The 25,828-nt window shown below is 39.8% G+C and overlaps 1 protein-coding gene across 1 annotated transcript in view; it reads right to left on the bottom strand.

Moving 5' to 3' along the window:
* SH3GL3 (SH3 domain containing GRB2 like 3, endophilin A3) overlaps positions 1-25,828 on the bottom strand; it is a 134,896-nt gene that overhangs the window by 47,431 nt on the left and 61,637 nt on the right. The window contains exon 2 of the mRNA XM_035024247.1: positions 2,703-2,771. Coding sequence (XP_034880138.1) covers positions 2,703-2,771 — 69 coding nt within the window. The remainder of the gene's footprint in view (positions 1-2,702; positions 2,772-25,828) is intronic.

The following is a 25,828-nucleotide window of genomic DNA, read 5'->3' as shown; positions in this document are numbered from 1 at the left end:
ATGTCGGCACCCTACCCCTGCGGTGCCCCAAAGCACATGCCACTGACTCTTCCAGGCCTCAGCCTGAGCTGGAGAACTGCTAGCGGCCTGGTTTCTGGTGGCTGTTCATAGTATTCTATTTTTTTGTTATTATTTTTAAAAAGAATCCATACCTGTCACTATATCATCTTACTCCTTATGTAATTTATCTGTGCTTACCCTTCTCTCTTTCTTGGTCACACTTGGTAGAGGTGGCTTTTTTGGGGGAAAAAAAAAGTTCTTGTTTTTATTCACTGATTCTACCTTTTTGTTGTTATTATTTCCTATTTCATTAACCCCTCATTTATCTGTATTGATTCCTTCCTTCCATCCAAAGTGATTTAATTTGTTGTTATTTTCCTAGCTTCTTGGCTTAAATGATTCATTCATTTTCTTCAAACATTTATTTTCTATTAAGTATACTTAAGATGTACCCATATACCACAGGTTCTGATATATAGAATTCTGTCTCTCATGACTAAATGATTTTTTATTTTACTGTTCATTTCTTAAGTTAAGAATAATTTTTACACACTTTAAAATTTCCAAACATCCAGAATTGGGAAGGTATACCTTCCTTGTAATCCTTGTATTCTATGATTTTACACTGGGAATTTTTTTTTAAGTTTTTTCTGGAGCCTAGCATATGATTCTATTAATTGTTCTAAAGGGACTTAAAAAGAATACAGATTCTCAATTTGAGGAATGCAGATACCTGTATCTGCTTATAATCAAAGCTATTAATCATATTTTATACTAATTGTCTATGAGCCAATCTATTATTGTCAACTTAATCTGTTATTTTATAAGAGGTATGTGAAATCTTCTACTCTGGACTTTGTCGATTTTCCATGTATTTCTGACAACTTTTACCTTATGTATTTAGATGCCATGTTATATGGTGCATAATGGTTCATAACTATCACAATTTTCTGATAGACTGTATGATTGCATCTTTTTAAATAATTTTTTAAAAGATTTATTTATTTTAGACAGAGAGTGCAAGTGGGGGCAGGGGGGGCAGAGAGAGGACAGAGAGGATCCTCAAGCAGACTCCCGACTAAGTGCAGAGCCAGATGAAGTGCCTAATCCCAAGACCCTGAGATCATGACCTGAGCCAAAATCAAGAGTCAGATGCTTTAACCAATGAGCCACCCAGGTGCCCCCCTTTTTATAACTTTTTCCATTTACTGGGTTTTGGTGTGGGTTTTTTTTTTTTTTTTCCATTAAATTTTACTTTGACATTACTACCAGTCCTCCACTTCCATATGGCTAGGAGTTGTCATGGAATATCTCCATTCCTTTGTCATTTCTGTGTCACGTTTTAGGTAGATCTGATACTATCTAATTAATCTCTTCCAGAAAGTCCTTAAAATTTCTGGTCACATATTAGATATTTCCATGCTTTTCACTGCTGTAAGATAACAAATAGATTTTATTTTTCTATTTCTTCTGTCATTCACTGGGGTTTTAGGAAGAAAAGGAAGTAAACAAGAGGGATCTCAGTCCATCAACTGAAACTAAAATTGCTGAAATGTGTTTTTAAATTTAACATTTAAGCTGAATCATTTTGTTAGTAAGAAAGTTACACATGATATCTTTATATACCAAGGGATTTTTAAAAGTAATTTCAGGTATGCCAATGATGTTAAAAATATTTCCATGCTTCTCAATTTTCAGAAATTAAGTTTTTTCAAAAGCAAAACAAAATGAGCTTTTCCTCTCAAAGCATTAACATTTCTAGAAACTTAATAGTGCTCGTCCAGAAAATAGGGAGCTCCCTGGAGGATAGTCTGGCCAGGGCCAGGGTATCCCGACGATAGGAACCCTCCAAGCCCTAGCCAGGGATTGGACTTCCTTCCGCGCATCTGATGATAGCTCTGCAAGCTGCTCTATACCGTATCCTTGATGCTATATCTGAGGATAGATGCTTTGCTTGCTCTCTGCCCTCTCTCATCTGGGGAGTCTAGTTATTAAAACAAGGCTATGTTTAAAGGGCCCAAGACCAAGGGGAAGGCAACTGAGAAAGCTGGTAATTACTTGTGATCCCAGTTCTACCTCCGCCTAGACTACTCCACACAGCTGACCAGGAAACAGGTTAAGGGACAGAGATTCTACAATCTTCCTTAGGAGCATGTTACAATTATTTCTGTAACAAGCTCATCCTATTTTTCTAAATGCTTTCAGACACATTAATTTTTTTGCATAATTATCCCAGCATCCATGTGAGGCAAGCAGGGTGCACATTATCAAACTTGTGTCACCGATCAGAAAAGATGAAAGAGCTTATCCAAGTTCACAGTGCTGGTTCTAGTGACAGAACCCAGATAAACGTTATTTGTCACGCACTTCTGCAACACATGGGATCAGAGACAGAGTCTTCCACACAGTCAATCAATCTTTATGTATTTTAAGGGTCTCATCCCAGGAATACAATTTGAGTTTCCAGATACATCATCACAATTACTTTGGTCTTTTCCTTGCAAGAACTGTTTGCCAAGATCGACCATCTTTTGAGCATTCTGACTTTTGTCCACTAGAGGGAACCAACTAGCCATATTCCATCTCCACGTTAGAGGGTCTTTACATCCCAGATTCCCACTAATATCCTTTACGTTATCAGTACATCTCATATCACAACGAAAATCAAATTTGTGAAACAATTAACATTAACATGCTCTTACCCTCTCCATGTCAAGAAATTCGTCATCTAGTTTTGTTCCTTCGACGCCGCTTATTTTTTCACTGAATAGCTGCAGAAATAAACAGAGGTTAACTGCATTGTACAATCTGTTATCATAGTTTCTGACTCAAATTATTACAAACAAAAACAAAAACTCACGTTTAGCTTGTTGCTTTTTTTTTTTACTAAGTCCTCTAAAGAAAATTGTTGGAACAAGTAACTGAATCAAGGACATGGGAATATGTATATTTCTCACTCACTCAACATATTAATTATGCACCTACTGTAGAAAGTACATGGTAGGTGCTCTAGTAGAAACACAGATAAATAAGATCCTTATCATCCAGGAACCTAGAGTTCAGCAGAAGAGTTAATACACGCACACTCAACTGAAATACAGGGGAGGAAAAATCCAAACAAAGTAGTGCTGGGTACAAATTATTGTAAACATACCAAGTAATAGGCATTTCAGTGATTCACAGGATTCTGGGAGCCCACAGTGCAGGAGAGGAGGGGGGGACATCAGGACCTGTTACCTACAAGGCTTGGCACTTGAGCTGCCCATTTAAGGATAAGGGACGTTTCAACAGGCAGCACTGAATGAGCCTCGCAGCATGAAGCAGTGCGGAAAAATACAGAGACAGCAATGTGTAGGATGGGGTTTTTCCACCTTGCCACTCTGGTATTTAGACCAGATAATTCTCTGTTGTGGGAGGCTGTCCTGTGCATTGTAGGATGCTTAACATCATCTCTGCCTCTACCCACTCAATGCCAGCACATACCCACGCGGGGACAACCAGAAACGTCTCTGGATGGTAAAGAATCACTGGTAAAGGGCATCTGTGTTCAAGCCACAGCAGGAAATTTGGTTTGACTACAAGGAATAGTGATCAAGGGAGAATGGAGGAAAATAAATGCTGAACGTTAGAGAGGGCAGATCACACAAGTTCTCAAACGCCAAGCGAAAAGGTATGACTGAGAAGTCCCTAGATTGTTTGTCCAACACCGTGTAGTCAGAGAAACCTTTTAGCAAAGCAACTCTGACTCCAGTGTGGGCTGCATTAGAGAACAAGGAGAAAGGAAAGTTAAATTGCTTTCTTTAGAAAAGCACATCAAGGTTCTTTTATGTAAGTGTGACTTTCTGCTACTATTTACACTGTGAGTGCAAATACAGCATTACTCTTTAATAGGAGGAATGCAGGTGTAGACAATAGGTAACTTACATTCGAGGTGTGCAGAGGAATTACTTGGACAGAGTAGATAGGGGAAGAATACACAATGGCCGTGATTTTTTATCTCCCCTGTGGCTATGTCTTTGCAGCTCCTGGCCAGAGTTGGAGTCTACCTACCGCCCCCGCCCGACCCTGCCAGTGAATCCGGGCTGGACTTGACACTTGTTTTGAACTGCAGACAGAGAAGCACAGGCCTTAGCAGATCTCGCATGCTTTCAGTCATTCTTTCGAAACCCTGCTGCCACCAAGTGAACAGGCCTGGGCTAATTTGCTGGGTGGTGAGAGACAAGTGGCCCAAACACCTCCCTCAGGACAATGAGGCAATGCCCAGGAAAAGAGCCCCTGGCTGACCTGCAGCCGACTGCAGGCACAGGAGAAAGCCATGGGAACAGGAGTTGAATAGATGGTGGGTGTTTAACACGAAACACTGGAGTGCTTTGTTACTCAACCAAAGCTAGCTGATACACTACACAATAGTTCTTGGTTTTCAGGCTCAGTATAGATGTCAGAGGGGATTCTCCTAATGCCCTGATACAAGGTATAACCTTCCAACAGAAACAATGAAGAATCTCAGGGCCACTCACCAAGCAGTGTTTACACAAAGTATCCATCAATTAGGTCCCCTCCCAAACACCTTTTTGTTCAGTTGTGAAACCATTTAAAATATTAGTTCTTAACTTTGGAGGTAATACTCTGAGACTCCAATGAAAGTTACACAACCACACCCCAGGAAAAAACACTCATTTGGTTGCATGGTAGATTGCAAAAATGGCCACAATGCCTTGTAGCTCCTCCCACTAAGAAGTGCAGTCTATTTCTCTCCCCAGTGACTAGCTTTTGTCAATAGAATAGAGAGTAAGCAACACTGCATGAGTATTGAGTTCAGGCCTTATAGGTATGTTATAGCGATAAAGTGGCTATGTAGATATTCCTGCTCCCCCTTTGAGCTCCACTGTAACCATCTCCACATGAGTAAACCTGAGCTAGCATGCTGCAGAATGAAAGCCCACTCAGAGCAGAGATAAGCCTTCCAAGTTGAGTCCTCTCAGAGCACCAAACCACCAGCTGACTTGGCAGTTGACCTCCGACAGATGAGTAAGCTCAGACCCCGTTGAGATCAGCCAGACCAAAAGACTTCCCCAGTGAGCCTGGCCCAGATTACAAACCCATAAAATTGTGAATAGTTTTTGCTTTTGAGTCACTAAGTTTTGAGGTGGCCTATAATTTCAGAGGGTTACTGTAACCCCTCTGCAGAAGCCCATGCCTAGATCCCTGTTTTAAAATACCCATTTGAAAAGCTCCTTAGCACTGACAGGCAGACCAAAAACGTCCTTAATCAGAATCCATTCTTACTGGTTCAGGTTTTACCTGTTCTATTTTCAAAAAGCAGAATGTCTAATAGCAGGAGGAATGTTTCCACTTTTAAGAACAAAAAATAGATTAATATTCCTTTCTTGTTTGAAAAGAGACAATAATATAGGACGGTTTTCAACATGAATCACAGGTAAGAGTCATGATCATTCTTCTGCTTTTTCTGAATTCCCCCAGTGAGATTCAGTTGTTTTGAGAAAGTAAGTAATAAATATACATTTGGTATCAGCTCCTTAGACCATCTGATGATATTTGACACTTCATCACTCAAAGAATAAGGTTGAGCATCTACTATGTACAAAGCACCACAATTAGTATATGGACATAAAGACGAAAAAGACAAGCATGATCCCTAAGGGCTCTTGACCTCATTAAAAAGTTACAGAAACTGCAGTTCTATTTCTTGTAAGTGTTGGAAGCTAAATATAAATACTCAAGCTCCTACTTCTAGTGAAAATAACTAGATAAATTCAACTCTGATACACCCCCTCTGCTCTGAATGCATAGCAATGATAGATTAAACCTCCCAAAAAAAGGAACCATAAAGATAAGCAATGCTTTAAAAACAGAATCAACTTTTTTTGTGGACCGAAAAGGAACAGAGAAACAACACGATGTACAGGGTTGAAGTCTCGGTTGTCCTGGTGTCTTGTCAGCCACAGGCTCTGGCGGCCAACAGTCTGGCTCCTGTTGGGTAAAAGGTATCTACAAGTTCCCCATGAGACAAGAGCCTGAAATCAGGCTCTGCTTAAATCCAGGGGATGGGAAGGAAAAGGAAGTCGGAAAAAACATCCATTTGCAAACCACTGCCTGAGGTTAGCACCCTCGCCAATCCACAGGCCCAGGGAGACTGGAGAGCAGAGAAGCAATCGGGTTACCCCCAGCTCTCTGGCTAGTTCAAGATATCACCAATACCACCAGACAGCAGAAACCACCCTTTGGCACTGGGGCCTTGGGAAGCCAGGTGGAAGAATTCACAACCACCAGAGAGAAGTGAGCAAAGATGGGGTAAGAGTAACAAAAAGACACCCCCCCCCCAATAAAAATTAAGCATAGAAATCTAAATTTTAGGGCACAAGACTAAATCTAACACCAAGTAAGAAAGCCAACAAAATCATAAATCACAACGTGAATTCGCTTCTGGTGAATATCATTTTACGAAACAATATGACAGAAACCTTATATGTATGGTTATGATATTACCAACATGATAAATGAAGGAATAACGTCTACTAATAAAGAGCAAACAATTACACAAAAGGGAAATTTTTTTAATTGCTATTAAAAATTAGACATCTTGGAAATAAAATACACATAGTCATGAAAACAAAAAATTAATAAATGGGATAAACTCCAGACTGGGCACAATCAGAGAAAGAACCAGTAAACTAGAAAATATTACTAGGAAATGTATGGAAAGAGCAAAAAATTTTAAAGGAAAAAGACTTTTAAAAAATATATATACAAAATACCAGTTAATCAGTTTGGAGGATAAGATCTATCTGATAGGCACTCCAGGAAAAAAAGGACACAATATAGGAGACTCAGTATTTTAAGAATTAATAGCTGTTTTTTTGTTTTTGTGGGGTTTTTTGGCTTTTGGCTGTTTTTTGCTGTTTGTTTTGTTTTGTTTTTTTGTACAACTGAAAGAGGGTATGAGTCCACAGTCTAGAAGTATACTCAAATGCTAAGCAAGGTAAATATTAATTCACATGTCAAGATTTCAAGAATAAACAATTCTAAAACTCCCACAGGGGAATAAAACAACAATTAGATTCACAGCAGATTTCTCTTCAGCAACAGCAGATTCCAGGAGGCAATGGAAGACCAGTTTGAAAGTGATAAAAAATGTGAAAATCTAGAATTTTTTGTCTCCCTGAACTGTTAAGAAGAAAACAAAATAAAGACATATTCATTCAGACCATCATAGTTTCTAATAAGAGGAATGTTAAAGTACTTCATCAAGGAAATAAAAATTGATCCAAGATGGAAGGTATGAACTGCAAGAAACAATAGTGAGAACAGAAATTGATACACTAGGGGGGTAAATGTAACTACTGATTAAAAACAAACAAGCAAAAACAAATATGTGAGTTCACAAAAGGCAACATTATAACCTTAAGCAATAATAAGATGGGAGGGGGAGGGTGTTCAGTGGATATTCTGAGCACTGTAAGGTTCCTCTATGTTCAGGAGGAGGTGGGAAATGGACATCACTAAACATTGTTAAAACAATAGGTAAGAATCTGTGTTATATAATTAATGGTAACTACTAAAAGCATAAAACAATAATATACATATAGTACTATGCATGTTATAACATATATGCATACCAGCACTTTGGTGTAAAATCACTGTTTTCCAATCCAAAAAAAAACAAAACAGAACAAGAATAAAAGATTGGCAAGTGGGGGGTGGGGCAGAGAACAAAGGGGATTACAAATGGAAACCACAACATAAGACAGTAATAAATCCATCAGTAATTATCCATGTAAAAGATTAAATTCAAACATGTTAAAGGATAAATAAAGTAGATTTTTAAAAGTTTTTATTTTTTTTTTAGTAATCTCTACACCCAGTGGGGGGCTTGAACTCATGACCCCTAGATCAAGAGTCATGTGCTTATGGACTGAACCAGCCAGGTGCCCCCAGAGTGGATTTTTTAAATCCAGCTATATGCAGCTTCTAAGAGACATACCTAAAATATAATTGAAAATAAGTAGAAAAGTTATACCTACTAGGAAAATGCTGATAAAAAAAAAAAAGCTGGTAACAATAGTATCAGACAAAAAAGACAAAGACAAAGCACTAATAAGGATAGAGAACCGATCTAATAATAGAAGGAGAAATCCACCGAAATACTGTTAAAATAATGATCCACCTAACAGCACAGCTTCAAAAAACTAATAATAAAACAAAAACTGAAAGAAATAATTGAAGTCCACAATCATAGCAGGAGATTTCAACACAACTCTATTAGAAAACTGACAGACCAAATGTGAATTAAAAAAAAAAAAAATTTGGAAGGAATATAGATGATTTGAAGGACCAACCTTGATCAAATATGCATACATATACCTATCCCTCCAGCCAATAAATAGAAAAATGTATATTCTCTGCAAGTGAAAATAGACCACTAGAAAAACTGACCACTTACTATGGTCACAAAATCAATACCACATAGAACATTTTCTTAAATTTTACCATCATGCCATTAAATTAGAAATCAATAATAAAATATGAAGTATAAGAATTTTGAATTTGGTCCTAAATAATAATGAATTTAAAAAGAAGCCCTAATAGGAATTATAACAAATTTTTTAAATTTAACAATGAAAATAGTATCCATGAAAACCTGTGTGGGATGCGGCAAAAGTGGTATTTAGAAATCAATGAATTACCTTAAATTCACCAACACGAAAAGCCACTTCAACTTAATGTTTCAAACATTAATGACACAAGGTCATTTGATCTAATTCACCAAGTATCTGAAAGTCCACCGACTACATCTATATCCTAGAGATACTGAGATCACGCCACATGCCACAGCTCACGGGCCCACTGAGAAGCAGAAGACGATGGCCAGAACACAATAAGTACTCTTCCATAACACAGATGCAAAATTTGCTATTAGAACTCAGATGGAAGGAAGCAAATTATATGGATGAGGAGGTGCCAAGAATGCTCCAGAACAGAGCCTAGAAGGATATGTGGAGAGCACCAAAGAGACCAGAGAAGTGGCATTTCTGGCTGAGAGACCAGCATAAGCTAAGACATAACTTACCTTAAAAAGATATGAGGGCATTTAGGAAATAGCACAGTGATCAATAAGGGAAACTGATATGAAAGACTGACCCCAAATGAAAATGAATATACAAGCATATGGGCAGGGGCCAGGGCCTGAGGCTGAACTTAATCCTGCAAGCAGTGGAGACGTTCAAGTAGGGGAGTGGTATGACCAGATCTGCCTTTCAGCCAGGAAGATCACCCCAGTGGCCCACAGAAGAACACACCAGACAGGCACCCGAGGGTGGACACGGAGCACCCACTAGGGTATCATAAGGAACACACACATGAAGAGGTAGATTGGGGAAGAGTATCAAAATTTCACTCTAAAACTCTGTTAACTACCTTCTTCAACATCAAACACAAGCTGCCCTCACCTATTCATCTTCCCTATCACAAACAGCGTGCCTGACCTGGGCTCACCAGACAGGAGCTGCAAATCTAAAATACAAACATGTGGCCAATCAGCGTGGCTCATGTAATCTTCCCCCTGGTGAAAAAGATTATGCTGTAAACCAGGCGTCTCTCAGGGTGCCTTGGTCCTATAGTCAGAGACAGAAGCCTATTTGCCATCCTCCTATTTCATCAGTAACAGGAAAACAAAAAGCATTTTCAAAGACTACAACGGAGCACTGATGTAAAAGAAGTTTATTTGGGAAACAAAGGTTTTGCATTTGGCTTTTCAGCTAGACGTGTGGGGGTTTTAGTGGTAAATGTTAACACAGCCTTGGCCTTCTTCTTGTGCAAATAATCTGTTTTCAAAGAAACCTTGTCTTCTCCACCTTCTTCCCTTTAATGAAGCAAGAAATTAAACAGCATGAGAGCCAGAACCTAGGAGAAAATGTGAAAAAAGCAAAATTTATACCTCAGGATAAATTAGAAAGTGCTCCAGAACAGTATTTTCTAACAGGTGTGTCACAAAACGCGGGCTGCCCAGGCAAATGAACAGCTCCCTGGCCATGTAAGTCTGCAAACACTGGGATTAACAAAATTGGCAGATTTCTTTACCAAAATATTTTTTCAGAGACTTTAAAATGGAAATGGCATTGTGGATTTCCAAGGGGGTGCATATAAGATGTAGCATTTCCCACCCTTATTTTTCCATGTCTCATACAAGGAAAAAATCTCAGAGGAGATTTCTCAGAAATATACTTTGAGAAGCCCTGCACCAAAAATGTCACCCTCTCTACTGACTCCCTGCGTTGTTGTTGTTGTTGTTGTTGTTGTTGTTGTTGTTGTTTTTATTTTCAGCCAATTAGCAGTCGTACTCTGCTTTTATCAGCCTGGAAAATATGGCAATACTCAATTATAAATACAAATAACTAAGGTTCTTTGTAAGTTGTTAACATCAGGGGAAGACAAGTAAAGGTTAGAAGTGAGCTCTCTGTACTAGTTTTGCAACTTTTCGGAGTCTAAAATTATTTCAAAATTAAAATTTTAAAAAAATCTCTGAAGGCTTAAGCAAAGCAGTCAGGATCTGAGAAGCCAAAATCATGAAGAAGAAAAATGCACTGTGAAGAGCCATCCATTTACAGCTGCTTTTTGCCTTTGGGAAAATGTCTGCCTTACAACACAGGACGTAAAGGCTGAGCAGAAAGCGTAGCCCAGAACTTGCAGAAATCTCCCTGGACCGGGGAGAGGAAAACTGGACTGCACTGTAACCAAGGAAACCAACATATAAGAGGCCAAAATTCCAGGAACATAAAGAAGTGAATATAACAGGTTATGTGCAATTTCCTCTCGAGCCTTCTGACAATTCCTAAGCTGCATATACACAAGGCAAGATGCTAAGATACCAGTACGAAGAGGTTGCTAGAAGGCTAAACATCTAAACAGAGACTTCTGTAGTATCACAGTGATCAAGAGACAAAATTGGAGTACAGGACTGCCTTTCTCGTCATTATTTGTCAAAATAAAACTAAATCCTTCCTGGAGGAAGATAACATCACCCAGAACTACTACAAGTATTCACACACAGTATCTGCCATTAAAATAATAATAATAATAATAATAATAATAATAATAATAATAATAAAAAACATCTGGTATACCAGGAGACTGAACAACCACAACAAAAAACTGAAACTAAATTTTATTTATTTACTTTTTTAAATTAAGCTCTATGCCCAACATGGGGCTTGAACTCACAACTCCAAGATTAAGAGTCACATGCTTAACTGACTGAGCCAGCCAGGCACCCCTGAAACTAAATCTTTAAAAAACATAATCTAATACATAATCCCAAACTGACGTTAGAAATTATCTTCAAGATTGGGGCACCTGGGTGGCTTAGTCAATTAAGCATGTGCCTTCGGCTCAGGTCATGATCTCAGGGTCCTGGGATGGAACCCCACATTGGGCTCCCTGCTCAGCAGGAAGCCTGCTTCTCCCTCTCCCTCTGCCCCTCCCCTCCACTTGTGCTTGCTCTCTCTCAAATAAATAAATATTTTTTAAAAAAGAAATTATCTTCAAGATAATTATGATTACCTATGTTCAAAAAATTAGATGACAAAGTTAAATTCCACCGGAAAACATTAAAAGAGAATAAATGGAAATGGGTAGATGAAAAATGCAATAACTGAAATTCAGAATTCAACAGCTGGCTTTAATAACAATTAGATGCTGAAAAAGAGAGAATATGTGCAGTGGAAGATAAATCACTAGAGAGTAAATTGAAACATAAAGAGAAAGAAGATTAAAAATACACACAGAGGGGCGCCTGGTGGCTCAGTCGGTTAAGCGGCTGCCTTCAGCTCAGGTCATGATCCCAGAGTCCTGGGATGGAGCCCCATATCGGGCTCCCTGCTCGGTGGGGAGCCTGCTTCTCCCTCTGCCTCTGCCTGCCTCTCTGCCTATTTGTTCTCTCTCTCTGTCAAATAAATAAATAAAATCTTTAAAAAAAACATACACACAGAAAAGACATGATAAACATATAAGACACAGTGGAAACACCTAACATATGTGTATTTTGGAGTTCCCGAACTAGGGGGACAGAGAAATTGAAAAGAAGCAATATTTGAAGAGAAGATGGACAAGAATTGTTCAATATAGTCAAAAGACATCAAACTACAAATTAAAGCTCTTCTGTGACTCTCAGGCAGGATAAATATGAAGAAACACATCCCTAGAACAAGTCTTTTGTTGAAGACCAAAGACAGAAAAACTTATAAATCAAAGAAAAAATACACCAAAAAAGCAACAAAAAGATTGTGAGCTGACAATGCTGTAGAAATCATGGCACAGCTATAAGACAGTGAAATCGCATTTTTTAAGTGCTGACAGAAATTATCTGCCAACCTGAAATTCCGTACTCAGTGAATATACCCTTCATAAGGAAGGCAAAATTTTAAAAATATTCAGACAAAAGAATTGAGAGAATTTTTCATTGACGGACACACACCAGAGGAAGCACTAAAGGGAGTTCTTCAAATAAAAGAAAAACATCCCTGATGGCAATAAGGAAATATGGCAAGAAATGAAGAGAACTCTAGAAAGATAAATCTAAATGAATACTGACAGCTTAAAACAATTTCTTGTGAGGTTTTAAATATATGTGAAATTTTGAAACATGAACACAATGGCACAAAAGCCACCACTAAAGAGGTAGAGATAAATTGTTAATGGGTTTTTTATTGCTTGGAAGTTTTAAAGTACTAATTTAAGAAAGACTCCACCACATAAAAATGCATGTTGTAATCTCTAGGGTTGCTTTTTAAATAATCATAAATATATAACAAGCAAGATGCTAGAGAAGAAAATGGAATAATAAAAATGATTAATTCAAAAGAAAGTAAAAGAAGGAGAATAAAGAAACAAGAATGGGACAAATAAAAAATAATATAGCAGATTTAAATGCAAAAATATCAGTAATTACTTTAAATGTACATGGACTAAATATTTTAACCAAAAAATAAAAAGCATCAGCCAAGATTATAAAATATTAAACTATATTATTTTCTGCCTATAAGAGATGCACATTAAATATGATTGGAAAAGAAAATAAACAGAAAAGACATATTGGTCAAACACTAACTTCTACAACAACAAAAACTTTTGAGAAGCTAATACTAATATATAAAATATACTTTTAGAACAAAAACATTATTATTAGAATGAAGAAGGATATTAAAGATGATAAAAGGTCAATTCAAAATTAAGAAATAAGAATCCTAAATCTGTATGCATTTAATAGCATACAGCCTCAAAATGTATAAAGGAAAATCCTATAAAACTAGAAATAAATGATTCCAAATATTTCAATTTTTTAAGACAGTTCTCTCAGTAACAAATAAAACAGACCAAAAAAAAAAAATATTCAGTACATTGACTTGACTTGAACAATCTAATTTACATATGGAGAAAACTATGGCAAATAGGACAGAATAACAATGGTTTTCAAGTAGACATGACCCATTTACCAAAACAGACCATTCACTGAATCATGAAGCATGTCGCCAACAATTTCATTCAGAGTATGTTCTCTGACCACAGTGAAATTAATATAGAAATCAATACCTGAAAAATTTTCCAAATTACTTGAAAATTAAACAATACATCTAAATAACCTGAATCAAATATGCAGCTGCTAGAGAGATTAAGAAATACTTATAAGTGAGCAATACCAAATATAGAAATATATTTAAGCTTCTGGGATATAGCTAAAGCTGTTTCTTCAAGGGAATTTTAGAGCTCTAAATCACAAGTTCTCAAACTCTTACCTTTCAGGATCACTTTACTCTTAAAAATAACTTAGGACCCGTACTTACACCATACATCAAAACAATTCCTGGGGCACCTGGGTGGCTCAGTCAGTGAAGCATCTGACTCTTGATCTCAGCTCAGGTCTTGATCTCAGGGTTGTGAGCTCAAGCCCCACATTGGGCTCCATGTGGAGCCCACTTAAAAAATAAATAATCAAACAAACAATTCCTCATTGATCTTAAAATAAATGTGGAAGGTCAAAGTTTAAAGATTCTATAAGATAACATTACCTTGGAATAGGAGATAGCTCAACAAATTCCCCAGCATTATAAGCAAAAAGACTGATATATTGGGCCTCATTAAAAATAAGACTAAGAGAGTGAAAAATCAAGTCATAGAATAGGAAAAGATATTTCAATACATCCACCTAAGAATCACATTCAGATATTAAGAATCCCTACAAGCCATTAAGAGGAAGGCAGCATACTAAATATTTTTTAGCGCAGGCAAAAATCTTGTAGAGGCAATTTCACAAACGGGGATATCCAAATAGGCAATAAACATACAAAAATATTTTCATCTCATTATCATCATGGAAACACACATTAAACCACAATGAGATGACACTTCATCACTACCAGAGTGGCTAAAATTATTTTATAACAACAATAATGCAAGTTTCTCCAAGGGTTAATGGAGCAACTGGAACACTCATACACTCTTGGTGGGGTTTACATTGGTACCATGACTTGGGAAAACAGTCTGGCAGACTCTATGATTATTGAATATATAAAAAGCTATACTCTATGACTCATTAATTCCACTCCTAGGTAAAGACCCAGAAGAAATTCCCTTATATGTAACCAAAATTCATATACAAGCAACATTACTCATAATAAAAAACTAGTAACAACCTAAATGTCGATTAATAATAGAGTATATAAATAAATCGCAGCTATTTCCATAATGCAATTCTGTATCACAATTAAGAAGGAAAAAGTGCTCCTGTCACATGCAACACATGGGTAGATTTCAGATATAACACTGAAAAAGCTCATGCTGTATGAGTCTGATTATATAAAATTCAAAAATAAAAAGGAACATCCAGTACTATTCCATTCACATAAAATTTAAAAACAGGATTGTAGGAGACCTCAATAATCCAATCTCAGCAATAGACAGATCATCAAAGCAGAAAATCAACAAAGAAACAAGAGCTTTGAATGACACAGTGGACCAGATGGACCTCATAGATATATACAGAACATTCCACCCTAAAACAACAGAATACTCATTCTTCTCGAGCGCACACAGAACTTTCTCCAGAATAGACCACATACTGGGTCACAAATCAGGTCTCAACCAATAACAAAAGGTTGAGATTATTCCCTGCATATTCTCAAACCATAATGTTTTAAAACTGGAACTCAATCACAAGAAAAAATTTGGCAGAAATTCAAACACTTGGAAGCTAAAGACCACTCTGTTCAATGTTTGGGTCAACCAAGAAATCAATTCATGGAAACCAGTGAGAACAAAAACACATTGGTCCAAAACCTATGGGATACTGCAAAGGCAGGCCTAAGGGGGAAATACATAGCCATCCAAGCCTCACTCAAAAAATAGAAAAATCCCGAATTCACCAACATTACACCTGAAAGAACTAGAGAAAAAGCAAAAAACAATGCCTAAGCCACGCATTAGAAGAGAAATAATTAAGATTAGAGCAGAGATCAATGAATTAGAAACCAGAAACATAGTAGATCAGATCAACAAAACTAGAAGCTGGTTCTTTGAAAGAATTAATAAGATCAATAAACCACTGGCCAGACTTATCCAAAAGAAAAGAGAAAGGACCCAAATTAATAAAATTATGAATGAAAGGGGAGAGATCATGACTAACACCACAGAAATAGAAACAATTACTAGAAATTATTATCAACAACTATATGCCAATAAATTAAGCAACCTGGAAGAAATGGATGCCTTCCTGGAAACCTATAAACTGCCAAGACTGAAACAGGAAGAAACTGACAACCTGAATAGGCCAATAACGGGTAACGAGATTGAAGCAGTGATCAAAAACCTCCCAAAAAACAAGTCCAGGGCCTGATGGATTCCCTGGGGAATTCTACCAAACATTCAAAGAATAATTAATACCTATTCTTCTGAAGCTGTTTCAAAAATAGAAACAGAAGGAAAGCTTCCAGACTCATTCTATGAGGCCAGCATTACCTTATCCCCAAACCAGGCAAAGACCCCATCAAAAAGGAGAATTTCAGACCAATATCCCTGATGAATACGGATTCCAAAATTCTCAACAAAATCCTAGCTAACAGGATCCAACAATTCATTAAAAGGATCATCCACCATGACCAAGTGGGATTTATGCCCGGGATGCAAGCCTGGTTCAACATTTGCAAATCAATCAATGTGACAGAACACATTAATAAGAGGAGAGAGAAGAACCATACGGTCCTCTCAATTGATGCAGAAAAAGCATTTGACAAAATACAGCATCCTTTCCTGATTAAAACTCTTCAGAGCATAGGAATAGAGGGAACATTCCTCAAGTTCATAAAATCCATCTATGAAAAACCCACAGCGAATATCATCCTCAATGGGGAAAAGCTGAGAGCCTTTCCCTTAAGATCAGGAACACAACAAGGATGCCCACTCTCGCCACTATTATTCAACATAGTACTAGAAGTCCTAGCAACAGCAATCAGACAACAAAAAGAAATAAAAGGTGTTCAAATTGGCAAAGAACAAGTCAAACTCTCTCTTCACAGATGACATGATACTTTATGTGAACAATCCAAAAGACTCCACCCCCAAATTACTAGAACTCATACAGCAATTCAGTAATGTGGCAGGATACAAAAACAATACACAGAAATCAGTTGCTTTCTTATACACTAACAATGCAACTGTAGAAAGAGAAATTAGAAAAATGATTCCATTTACAATAGTACCAAAAACCATAAGATACCTTGGAATAAACCTAACCAAAGAGGTAAAGGATCTGTACTCTAGCAACTACAGAACACTCAAGAAAAAAAATTGAAGAAGACACAAAAAGATGGAAAAACATTCCACGCTCATGGATGGGAAGAATAAACATTGTTAAAATGTCTACGCTGCCCAGAGCAATCTATACCTTCAACACCATCCCGATCAAAGTTCCAATGACATTTTTCAAAGTGCTGGAACAAACAATCCTAAAATTTGTATGGAATCAGAAAAGACCCCGAATCGCCAAGGGAATGTTGAAAAAGAAAAACAAAGCTGGGGCATCACGTTGCCCGATTTCAAGCTATATTACAAAGCCTTGATCACCAAGACAGCCTGGTACTGGCACAAAAACAGACATATAGACCAATGGAACAGAATAGAGAGCTCAGATATGGACCCTCAACTCTATGGTCAAATAATCTTCAACAAAGCAGGAAAAAATATGCAATGGAAACAAGACAGTCTCTTCAATAAATGGTGCTGGGAAAATTGGACAGCTATATACAGAAGAATGAAACTCAACCATTCTCTAACACCATACACAAACATAAACTCAAAATGGATGAAAGACCTCAATGTGAGACAGGAAATTTTGATGGCAAAATCCTAGAGGAGAACATAGGCAGTAACCTCTTCGACATCGGCCACAGAAACTTCTTTCAAGATACTATCATCTCCAAAGGCTAGTGAAACAAAAGCAAAAATGAACTTTTGGGACTTCATCAAGATAAAAGCTTCTGCACAGCAAAGGAAACAGTCAACAAAACAAAGAGGCAACCCACAGAATGGGAGAAGATATTTGCAAATGACACTACAGACAAAGCGCTGATTTCCAAGATCTATGAAGAACTTCTCAAACTCAACACCCAAAAAACAAATAATCAAGTCAAAAAATGGGCAGAAGACATGAACAGACACTTCTCCGAAGAAGACATACAAATGGCTAACAGACACATGAAAAAATGTTCATCATCATTAGCCATCAGGGAAATTCAAATCAAAACCACACTGAGATACCACCTTACACCAGTTAGAATAGCAAAAATGGACAGGGAAAGAAACAACAAATGTTGGAGAGGTTGTGGAGAAAGGGGAACCCTCTTACACTGTTGGTGGGAATGCAAGTTGGTACAGCCACTTTGGAAAACAGTGTGGAGGTGCCTCAAAAATTTAAAAATAGAGCTACCTATGGCCCAGCAATTGCACTACTGGGTATTTACCCCAAAGACACAGATGTAGTGAAAAGAAGGCCATATGTACCCCAATGTCCATAGCAGCAATGTCTGCAATAGCCAAACTGTGGAAAGAGCCGAGATGTCCTTCAACAGATGAATGGATAAAGAAGATGTGGTCCATATATACAATGGAATATTACTCAGCCATCAGAAAGGATGAATACCCAACTTTTACATCAACATGGATGGGACTGGAGGAGATTATGCTAAGAGAAATAAGTCAAGCAGAGAAAGTCAATTATCATATGGTTTCACTTATTTGTGGAAAAGGAATAGCATGGAGGACATTAGGAGAAGGGAAAAATGAAGGGGGGGAAATCGGAGGGGGAGACGAACCATGAGAGACTACGGACTCCGAGAAACAGACTGAGGGTTTTGGAGGGGAGGGGAGTGGGGGGATGGGTTAGCCTGGTGATGGGTATTAAGGAGGGCATGTACTGCATGGAGCACTGGGTGTTAATACGAAAACAATGGATCGTGGATCACTACATCAAAGACTAATGATGTATTGTATGGTGACTAACATAACATAATAAAATTAAATTTAAAAAAATTTAAAAACAGGAAAACTAATCCATGGTGATAAAAGTGTAGTAGTTACCTTGAAGTTACGGTAAAAGAGAGCTTTCTGGGATGCTAGTAATATTCTGTATCTAAAACTGGCTATGGGAATGTGTTCACTTTGTTTTAACGGATCACTGTGTTTTAACAGATCACTTTGTTGTAGCAGATTTGTTACAACCTAAGACCCATCACTTCCCTGTATATATGTTTTATTTCAGTAAAAAGTGTTTAACCATGCCCTCCCATAAACCCTGCATTCAATGTTTTCAGTATGTGCACACATCATATTTATCATGATTTATTTGTCCCTAAGGAAGTTTAACAAACAATGCTGGCCTGTTTCTTCCTCTTCCATTTGAATAGTAGAAATAATGTTCATGTCTGACTATCCACATCTGGAAGTCTCTGTTCAGTAGAATCATGACTAAACCATATAGAATCTAATAATCTATATTCAAAAGACAAACAGCCCCAGGGGCTATTATGTGATGACTCTGTCCTCTGCAACCTAAATGCTACTTCACGTTTAATTATTACAGCAGCAGAATAAAGAAATTAATTAATCTCACCAAGAGGAAGTAAGTAAATAAAATATACATAGGAAGCAGACATTGAATCAAGCTGGTGGGCCGAATACACACATCTTCCCTTCCACTGTACCAAATACCTTTAAATAAACTTGTAAACATACATAGAGAGAGAGAAGCATATGACACATAATAGGACTGAGAAACAAAAGAGGTGCTAGCAGCAGATCATAAATGATAAGAAATGCCTAGAAGACAGAAAGCAGATGGGATCAGAGAGCTGAGCAAACAGCAGACCAATCCATACATAGAAAACTGCTCCCAAGCTAAAAGTTCATGCAGTAGTCTCCACTTATCCACAGGGGTGCATTCCAAGACCCCGTGGATGCCTAAAACCATGGATAGTACCAAACCCTATATATACCCTATGTTTTTTCCTATACATACATACCTATGATAAAATGTAACTTATACGCTAGGCACAGTAAGAACAATAACCGAGAATAAAACAGAACAATTACGTATATTGTCATAAAAGTTATTTGACTGTGGTTTCTGTCTCAAAATACTGTTCTGTACTCACCCTTCTTGGGATGACGTGAGATGACACAATGCCTACAAGAGGAGATGATGTGCGGTGAAGGAATTAGGCACTGTGACGTAGCGTTAAGGCTATTACTGACCTTCTGACAATATGTCAGAAGGAGGACCATCTGCTTCAGGACCATGGCTGACCACAGATAACTGAAATGATGGGTAACTAAAACCACGGATAGCAAACCACAAGTAACTGAAACCACAGAAAGCGAAAGTGCAGATGGGGGGTGGGGGGTGGGGGAACTACTGTACAGAGAAATTCCAAGTCTAAACAGAGTAAACATAAAAAGAATGGAGTTAGCTGCTGGGAAATCATCAGGAGATTCAATAAAAGAACTGTACAGAAAGCAATAAGGGTCACTGGAGCCCCTCCAGCCCCATCCCTGCGCCATCTTGGTTCAAATCCCTGCCCTACTGCTAACTAGAGAGGTAACTCCAGGCAAATTAGTGGAGCTCTCTGTGCCTCCAATTCCTCATCTGCAAAATATGGATAAAATAATAATAGTAACTGCCTCATTAGGGTTAATGTATGGGAAATATTTAGAATGACATCTGACACTGTTAAGTCTCATTAAACATTAGCCATTAATATTACCCACTGAAAAACAGGCAGCTAGGGTGTTTGTCCTGCACCTGCAATCTAAAGAGAGGGGACTCCTCTAATCGGTGGGCCCCAAAGTGGGTATGAGGACCTGAGAGATGCTAGTACAAGTCCTCTATTTCCAGAGTAAAACCTTTCTTTCGAGCCTTCCTGTCTGGTGTCCTGTGGCCTCACCCTAGTATAAAGCCCACTGGTCACCACACCCACCCAACATTCAGTTCTTCCAGTAATACAAGACTGTTACACAAATAGACAAAACCTAAGCCACCTACCTAAATGTTGGACCTAGTCCTACATTCTTATCAACTAATGGCCAGGAATCAGAAATTTAAGGAAAGCTAGGAACATGAGGGAAAATGTCACAGAAGAAATTTTAAAATGACCCATAGGAAACAGAGGTGATGAAGGTGTACAGGGGAGCTTCTAAAACTTCTCAGTAATACCCACAGATACATTTGAGAAGATACTGTATGCATAAAACAAGAAAAGGCTCCAATGAAAAAGGAGCAATCAGAAGGGGGCAAAAAAAACCCCAAAACCTCAATAAAAAAAAGGGTGAACACAGAATAGACAAAGCTGAAATATGAATTGCTTATTGGGAAGCCAGAGTCAAGGAAATGTGTCCCAAAATCCACACCAAAACCCAACAAGAGATGGGAAGTAGAAAGAAGTTTGGCCCAACCCCATCTTGGCTAAGTGTGCCCAGGACCACCCACCTTCTGAGCACTCCACCCACTCTATCCGGAAGGCCTGTGTCCTCAGGCCATGACTTCGGGCTTCCTACAGGAGCTGATTCTGAATTGTGGACCCACCAGGAGAAAAGGGGTTCCAACTGGAGTAAATGTTCCCAGTACATGCAGAGGCTGACTCCTCAGCGACACGCCTAGAAATTAGAGGCTATCACTGAGGCTGACTCCTCTCAGCCTAGGCATGGAGCTAAAAGGAATCAGCCTCAGTGATAGCCTCTAATTTCTGAGTCTAGTACAATCTCTTCTATTTATTTTCTGCATACCCTACCTTTTTCTCAGAAGAGATATGTATGATTTGGCCAAGGAGACAGTTTGCACTCTATTGGGCAAGAACTTCCTCCAAGCTGGTGACATATGGGTGGAGGACTTCTCTAATTTCCAGCACTGATGCTGGTTTTATATTTCTTTGGCCATTTTCAAGTAGGAATGTTTGATGAGATTGACCTTTTTTTCCCATAAATTTCATTATGTTTCTTTTAAAGAAACTTTAAAAGTATGCCCAATCCAACAATCATTAGTTGTAGGACTCTATGTGTCTGACCTTTTCAAAAGTTTGATTGTTGCCTGTATTTGTGGTGTTTGATCTCTTTCAGAGCAAAATGTGGTCCTTCCGAATTTTCTTTGTTGAAGACCCTGCATAGTTAAAGCAGAGTCTTTGGGGAATGTAACTGATCACCCTGTGTGTGGGGTCCAGACCACAGACAGACCCACACAGGAACCCAGGGTTCCACTGGGACTTGGGGAGGAAGTTACTCTTTTCCTCTCTTCCTTTGTTTTGATTTGTTCTGTTATGGTCCCTTTTCACTGACCTAAGTAGGCAAAGACCTCATAAGGACAGTGTCAAATAGCTCTTGAAGGGAGTTATAAAATCAGATGAGGGAATATGTTTTGAACCACATGAAACAGTGTGGATGGAAAAATGTACTTCATTCTCCTCAAGCCATCCTGTGCAACCTAGGAAAATTTCATCACCTTCCAAAGGAGGTCGGAAGTTGATGCTGAGAATGTTTTATTCCTAATGCTCACCAATAAATGTCACTTCTGATGAGAGTTCTAGCACACATGGTAGACCTGTGTTGTTGTTATTGTTTTAAGGAATAAGCAGGAACCCCTTGCTTTAAATTTCAAAATTGTATAACCAGGCCTTGACTGATGATAGCTGTTTTTCATGTAGATGGTTATTTTATAAAATTGAAAAAATAATGAGAAATACAAAATGTAAAACATGATCAAATCTTACTAAAATTTGACTTACAAGAATTAAGAAGCAAAGATTCCCCCACTCCCTGATATAATCACTGTTAACAGTTTGGGACAATTCTTCCCACCTTTTTCCTAAGTTTAGACGCGCGCACACACACACGTGCATATTTCTGTTTACAAAAGTAACAAGTTACACATGTTTATCTGCAACCACTCCAGAGTAGAGACCTTTGCATTCTGGCATTCATTCAACAGAAAAAAAAGTGAAGTGCCCTCTAGGTACGAAGCTACATATAACATTTGGATGTCAGTCTATTCCCTCCTCAATACTTGGGAAACACTGCGAGTTATATTATTTTCTGGCATTTAATGTTGCTGAGAAAAGTCTGAGGGAAGGATCTTGTCTGACATTCATTTTTAGAACTCTTTATCTTAGGGAAAAAAATTAATTTCTTCTTTATAAAGTCAAGTGGCTTTTCCCCGTTGATTTTTCTTGGTCTTCATGGAGCCCCTGTGAGTTGCAATACTGGGTCAACTAGTTTATGAATTCTTAAGCACCTGTAGACAGAAGCAGAGGTCCAGAGTCCCTTGCCCTACACTGACATGAGGGACAGAGAGAAGAGAAGAGATACTGCTGTCCTGGGAAGTACCTGCACCCCCAAACTCAGGGCAGATCAAAGGCCAGCAAACCCCGGGCCCAAAGTGGGGCCTGTGGTATTAAAGGGACCCTCCCCCCAGAGGATCTTCAAACAGAGGGTCAGTGCCACCCGCGGTAAAAAAGTGCACTCACTGCGGGGGTCAAGCCAATACCAACCAGAGAGGCCCGGGAGCAAATGAGGCCCCTATGAAGGCGTCAGGACGGAGCACCTGCCAGGCAGTAGTAAGAGCCATCTGCACGGTCAAAAACAACAAGCAGACGGCTCCCCTGCCCCACTGTCCCCTCCTCCCACCATATACTCGAAATCCTGAGGGCCAGCCGCCCTGGGAAGGAGACTCAGAAAGGAAAATAGGGGCACACACGCCCTCCCAGATGGCAATGGGCGGGCTGAGGTCAGCCCCAGCCGGGGAAGGGGAGACGAGCAACTCCAGCCCCCCTTCCAGCTGTGGCGTTCACGTGGATTCGATCTGCAGGATCGAGTGGCCAGACTGACCCTGCATTACAGGACTTCACACGGGGGACACATGGAGGCGGAGTGCGGACAGCTTTAAGGGAATACATTCCTAGATCCCCCAGCCTCTCTACGTACCCCTTCCTACAGCCAATTTGTCTGAGAAGATTCCTGAAGCCACTTTACCAAAGAAAAGCAGCCCCCCCCCAATGTCTCCCAGCTCACCAGGCACCGGCCAGGCTGTGGAAACATCTATGGGATCAACATCGACAGGGCTCCCGCCTTCCACAGTCTCACACGGACTCACACTGTTCCCCGCGCTCCCCTCTGGCTACCTTACTTCTCAGAACAGCTTCTTCAGGAGCCTCAACGCAGACCATCCCCATCTTCCCACTTCCCGTTCACTTCTTACCACCCCCCGGGGACAACCTCCTCCTCGCTAATGGCACCCGGGTGTCACTCAAGGTGGCCACGCACCCAGCCCAGACAAAGCTCACTACGCCACCAGTGCCAGTCCCGTCCTCTGCGCCGCCCCTGCCCAGCCAGCTCCTCTCAGCCACAGCTAATCGTGTGACCCATGAGGGCCAGCCAGACTGAGCAGAAGCCCCTGGGGCGAGGGCTTCTGGGAAACTCTGCCTAAACGTGAAACACCTGATAAAAAGGTGATGCGCTCTCTTCCTTCTTCCTACCTGGAACATGACCCGCGGTGCCTGAGGCTGCGGAAGCCAGTGGAGACCAAGGAAACTGCAGAGATGCAGCCTCAGTAACCCTCACTAAGCTGCTGAACCCCCCAGGAGCCTCCCACCTCTGGTCTCTGTGCTCTGTGAGTAAGAGAAACCCAGATCTGTACGTGGTTGCAGTGACTTGCAGCCAAACTCATTCCTAAGTGATACCATTTATAATCTGGCTCCATTTAAACTATGCTCCCCAGTGACCTTCTAATTTCTAAACCCCAAAAATAAATCTCAGCTCTTAGCTCACATGGCCTCTTTCAGTATTCTGACCCTACTGGCCATTCTCCACTTGAAAGTATCCCTTTTCGGGGCACCTGGGTGGCGCAGTCCGTTAAGCGTCCGACTCTTGATTTCAGCTCAGGTCATGATCTCAGGGTCGTGGGATCAGGCCCCCACATCAGGCTCTGCCCTCAGTGTGGAGTGTGCTCCTCTCTCTCTTGCTCTCAAATAAATAAATAAAATCTTAAATAGAAAGTATCTCTTTCTTTGGCCTAAGCATTCTCCCCGTAACTCCCTAGATATTCCTTCATTACCTTTGTGATTTCGTTTTGTTCAACCATGGCTGCCGTCTTGGCCTTCTCTCTCTTTCTGGCCCTACATAATCTCCCCCAGCGATTTAATCAATTCCCACGGATTTATCAATCAGCCTACATATGTTGACTTGGCAATCTGTCCCCTCCAGCCCAAACTGCTCTCCTCAACTTCAATTATTTTCACACCCCAATTGCCTGCTAGACTCTTTCTTTAGATATTCCAAAGACACCCCAACAACACAATTTAAAAATTCACAAACTCATCATTCCATTCTTCAAATCTACTTCTTGGCCCATATTCCTTTCTCAGTGGGTGAAAGCACCATTCACACAGTCGATAAAGCCTGGAATTTGAAAGTCGTTGCACACGTTATAGAAACTCTAAGGGACTCCCAGAAACCCAGAAACGTGTGTGTGTGTCTCACATAAGTGAGCAACTGCAGAAATGCTACCGATCTGTCTTCCCTCTCGTTCGTCCCACACGTGTCCCCCCCCCCCAATCCCACCATGTATTCAGCCACCAGTTCCTGTCCCTCCTACATCCCAAACAGCTCTTGAGTGCATTTCTGTCTCCCCATCACCATGAACGCACCTCAGTCAGGCCATCATCATCTCACCCCCGAACTACTCCTCCCCCTGCTGCCAGTGAGGTATCCAAAACACCAACTAGGTAATGTCGCCCCCCAGACTGTTGCCTTTAGAAGAAAACCCACACTCCTACACCCAGTGCACCATGCTCGCCACCATCTGGCTGCCCCCTACCGCTCTCCAGCCTCATTCACTGTCAAACCCATAAGCACCCCCCACACTCCTCCATTCCTGAACTCTGAGTCACACAGAAGCACCCTGTTCTTTCCTGCCTTTGTACATGGGGCTCCTGTTGCCTGCAAGGCTCTTCCCACCCAGCTCACCTTCAAGGCACAGCTCAAGGGTCACTGCCATGTGCAGCCTGCCTCCTGATGGGACAGGGAAACTAAAGGGATCCCATGAAAAACTGGGGTTTTTGTTTGTTTGTTTCTTTTCCTGCTCTGTTCTTGCTAGGACCTACACCTCTGCCTTACACTTAACTTACAGAACAGAGAAGGTAGGTCCTCCTTGTAAAGGTCAAGGAGTTGCTTTGGAGTCTTCCAGCACAACAGATAACACCTAAGGAGTAACCGGGCAGGGTCA

The sequence above is a fragment of the Mirounga leonina genome, unplaced genomic scaffold, assembly GCF_011800145.1.
Source record: "Mirounga leonina isolate KUSES-001 unplaced genomic scaffold, KU_Mleo_1.0 Mir_178, whole genome shotgun sequence".
NCBI classification, from domain to species: domain Eukaryota; kingdom Metazoa; phylum Chordata; class Mammalia; order Carnivora; family Phocidae; genus Mirounga; species Mirounga leonina.
Note: the sequence above shows the minus strand (reverse complement) of the source record. Positions and strands in the feature narration are given on the sequence as shown.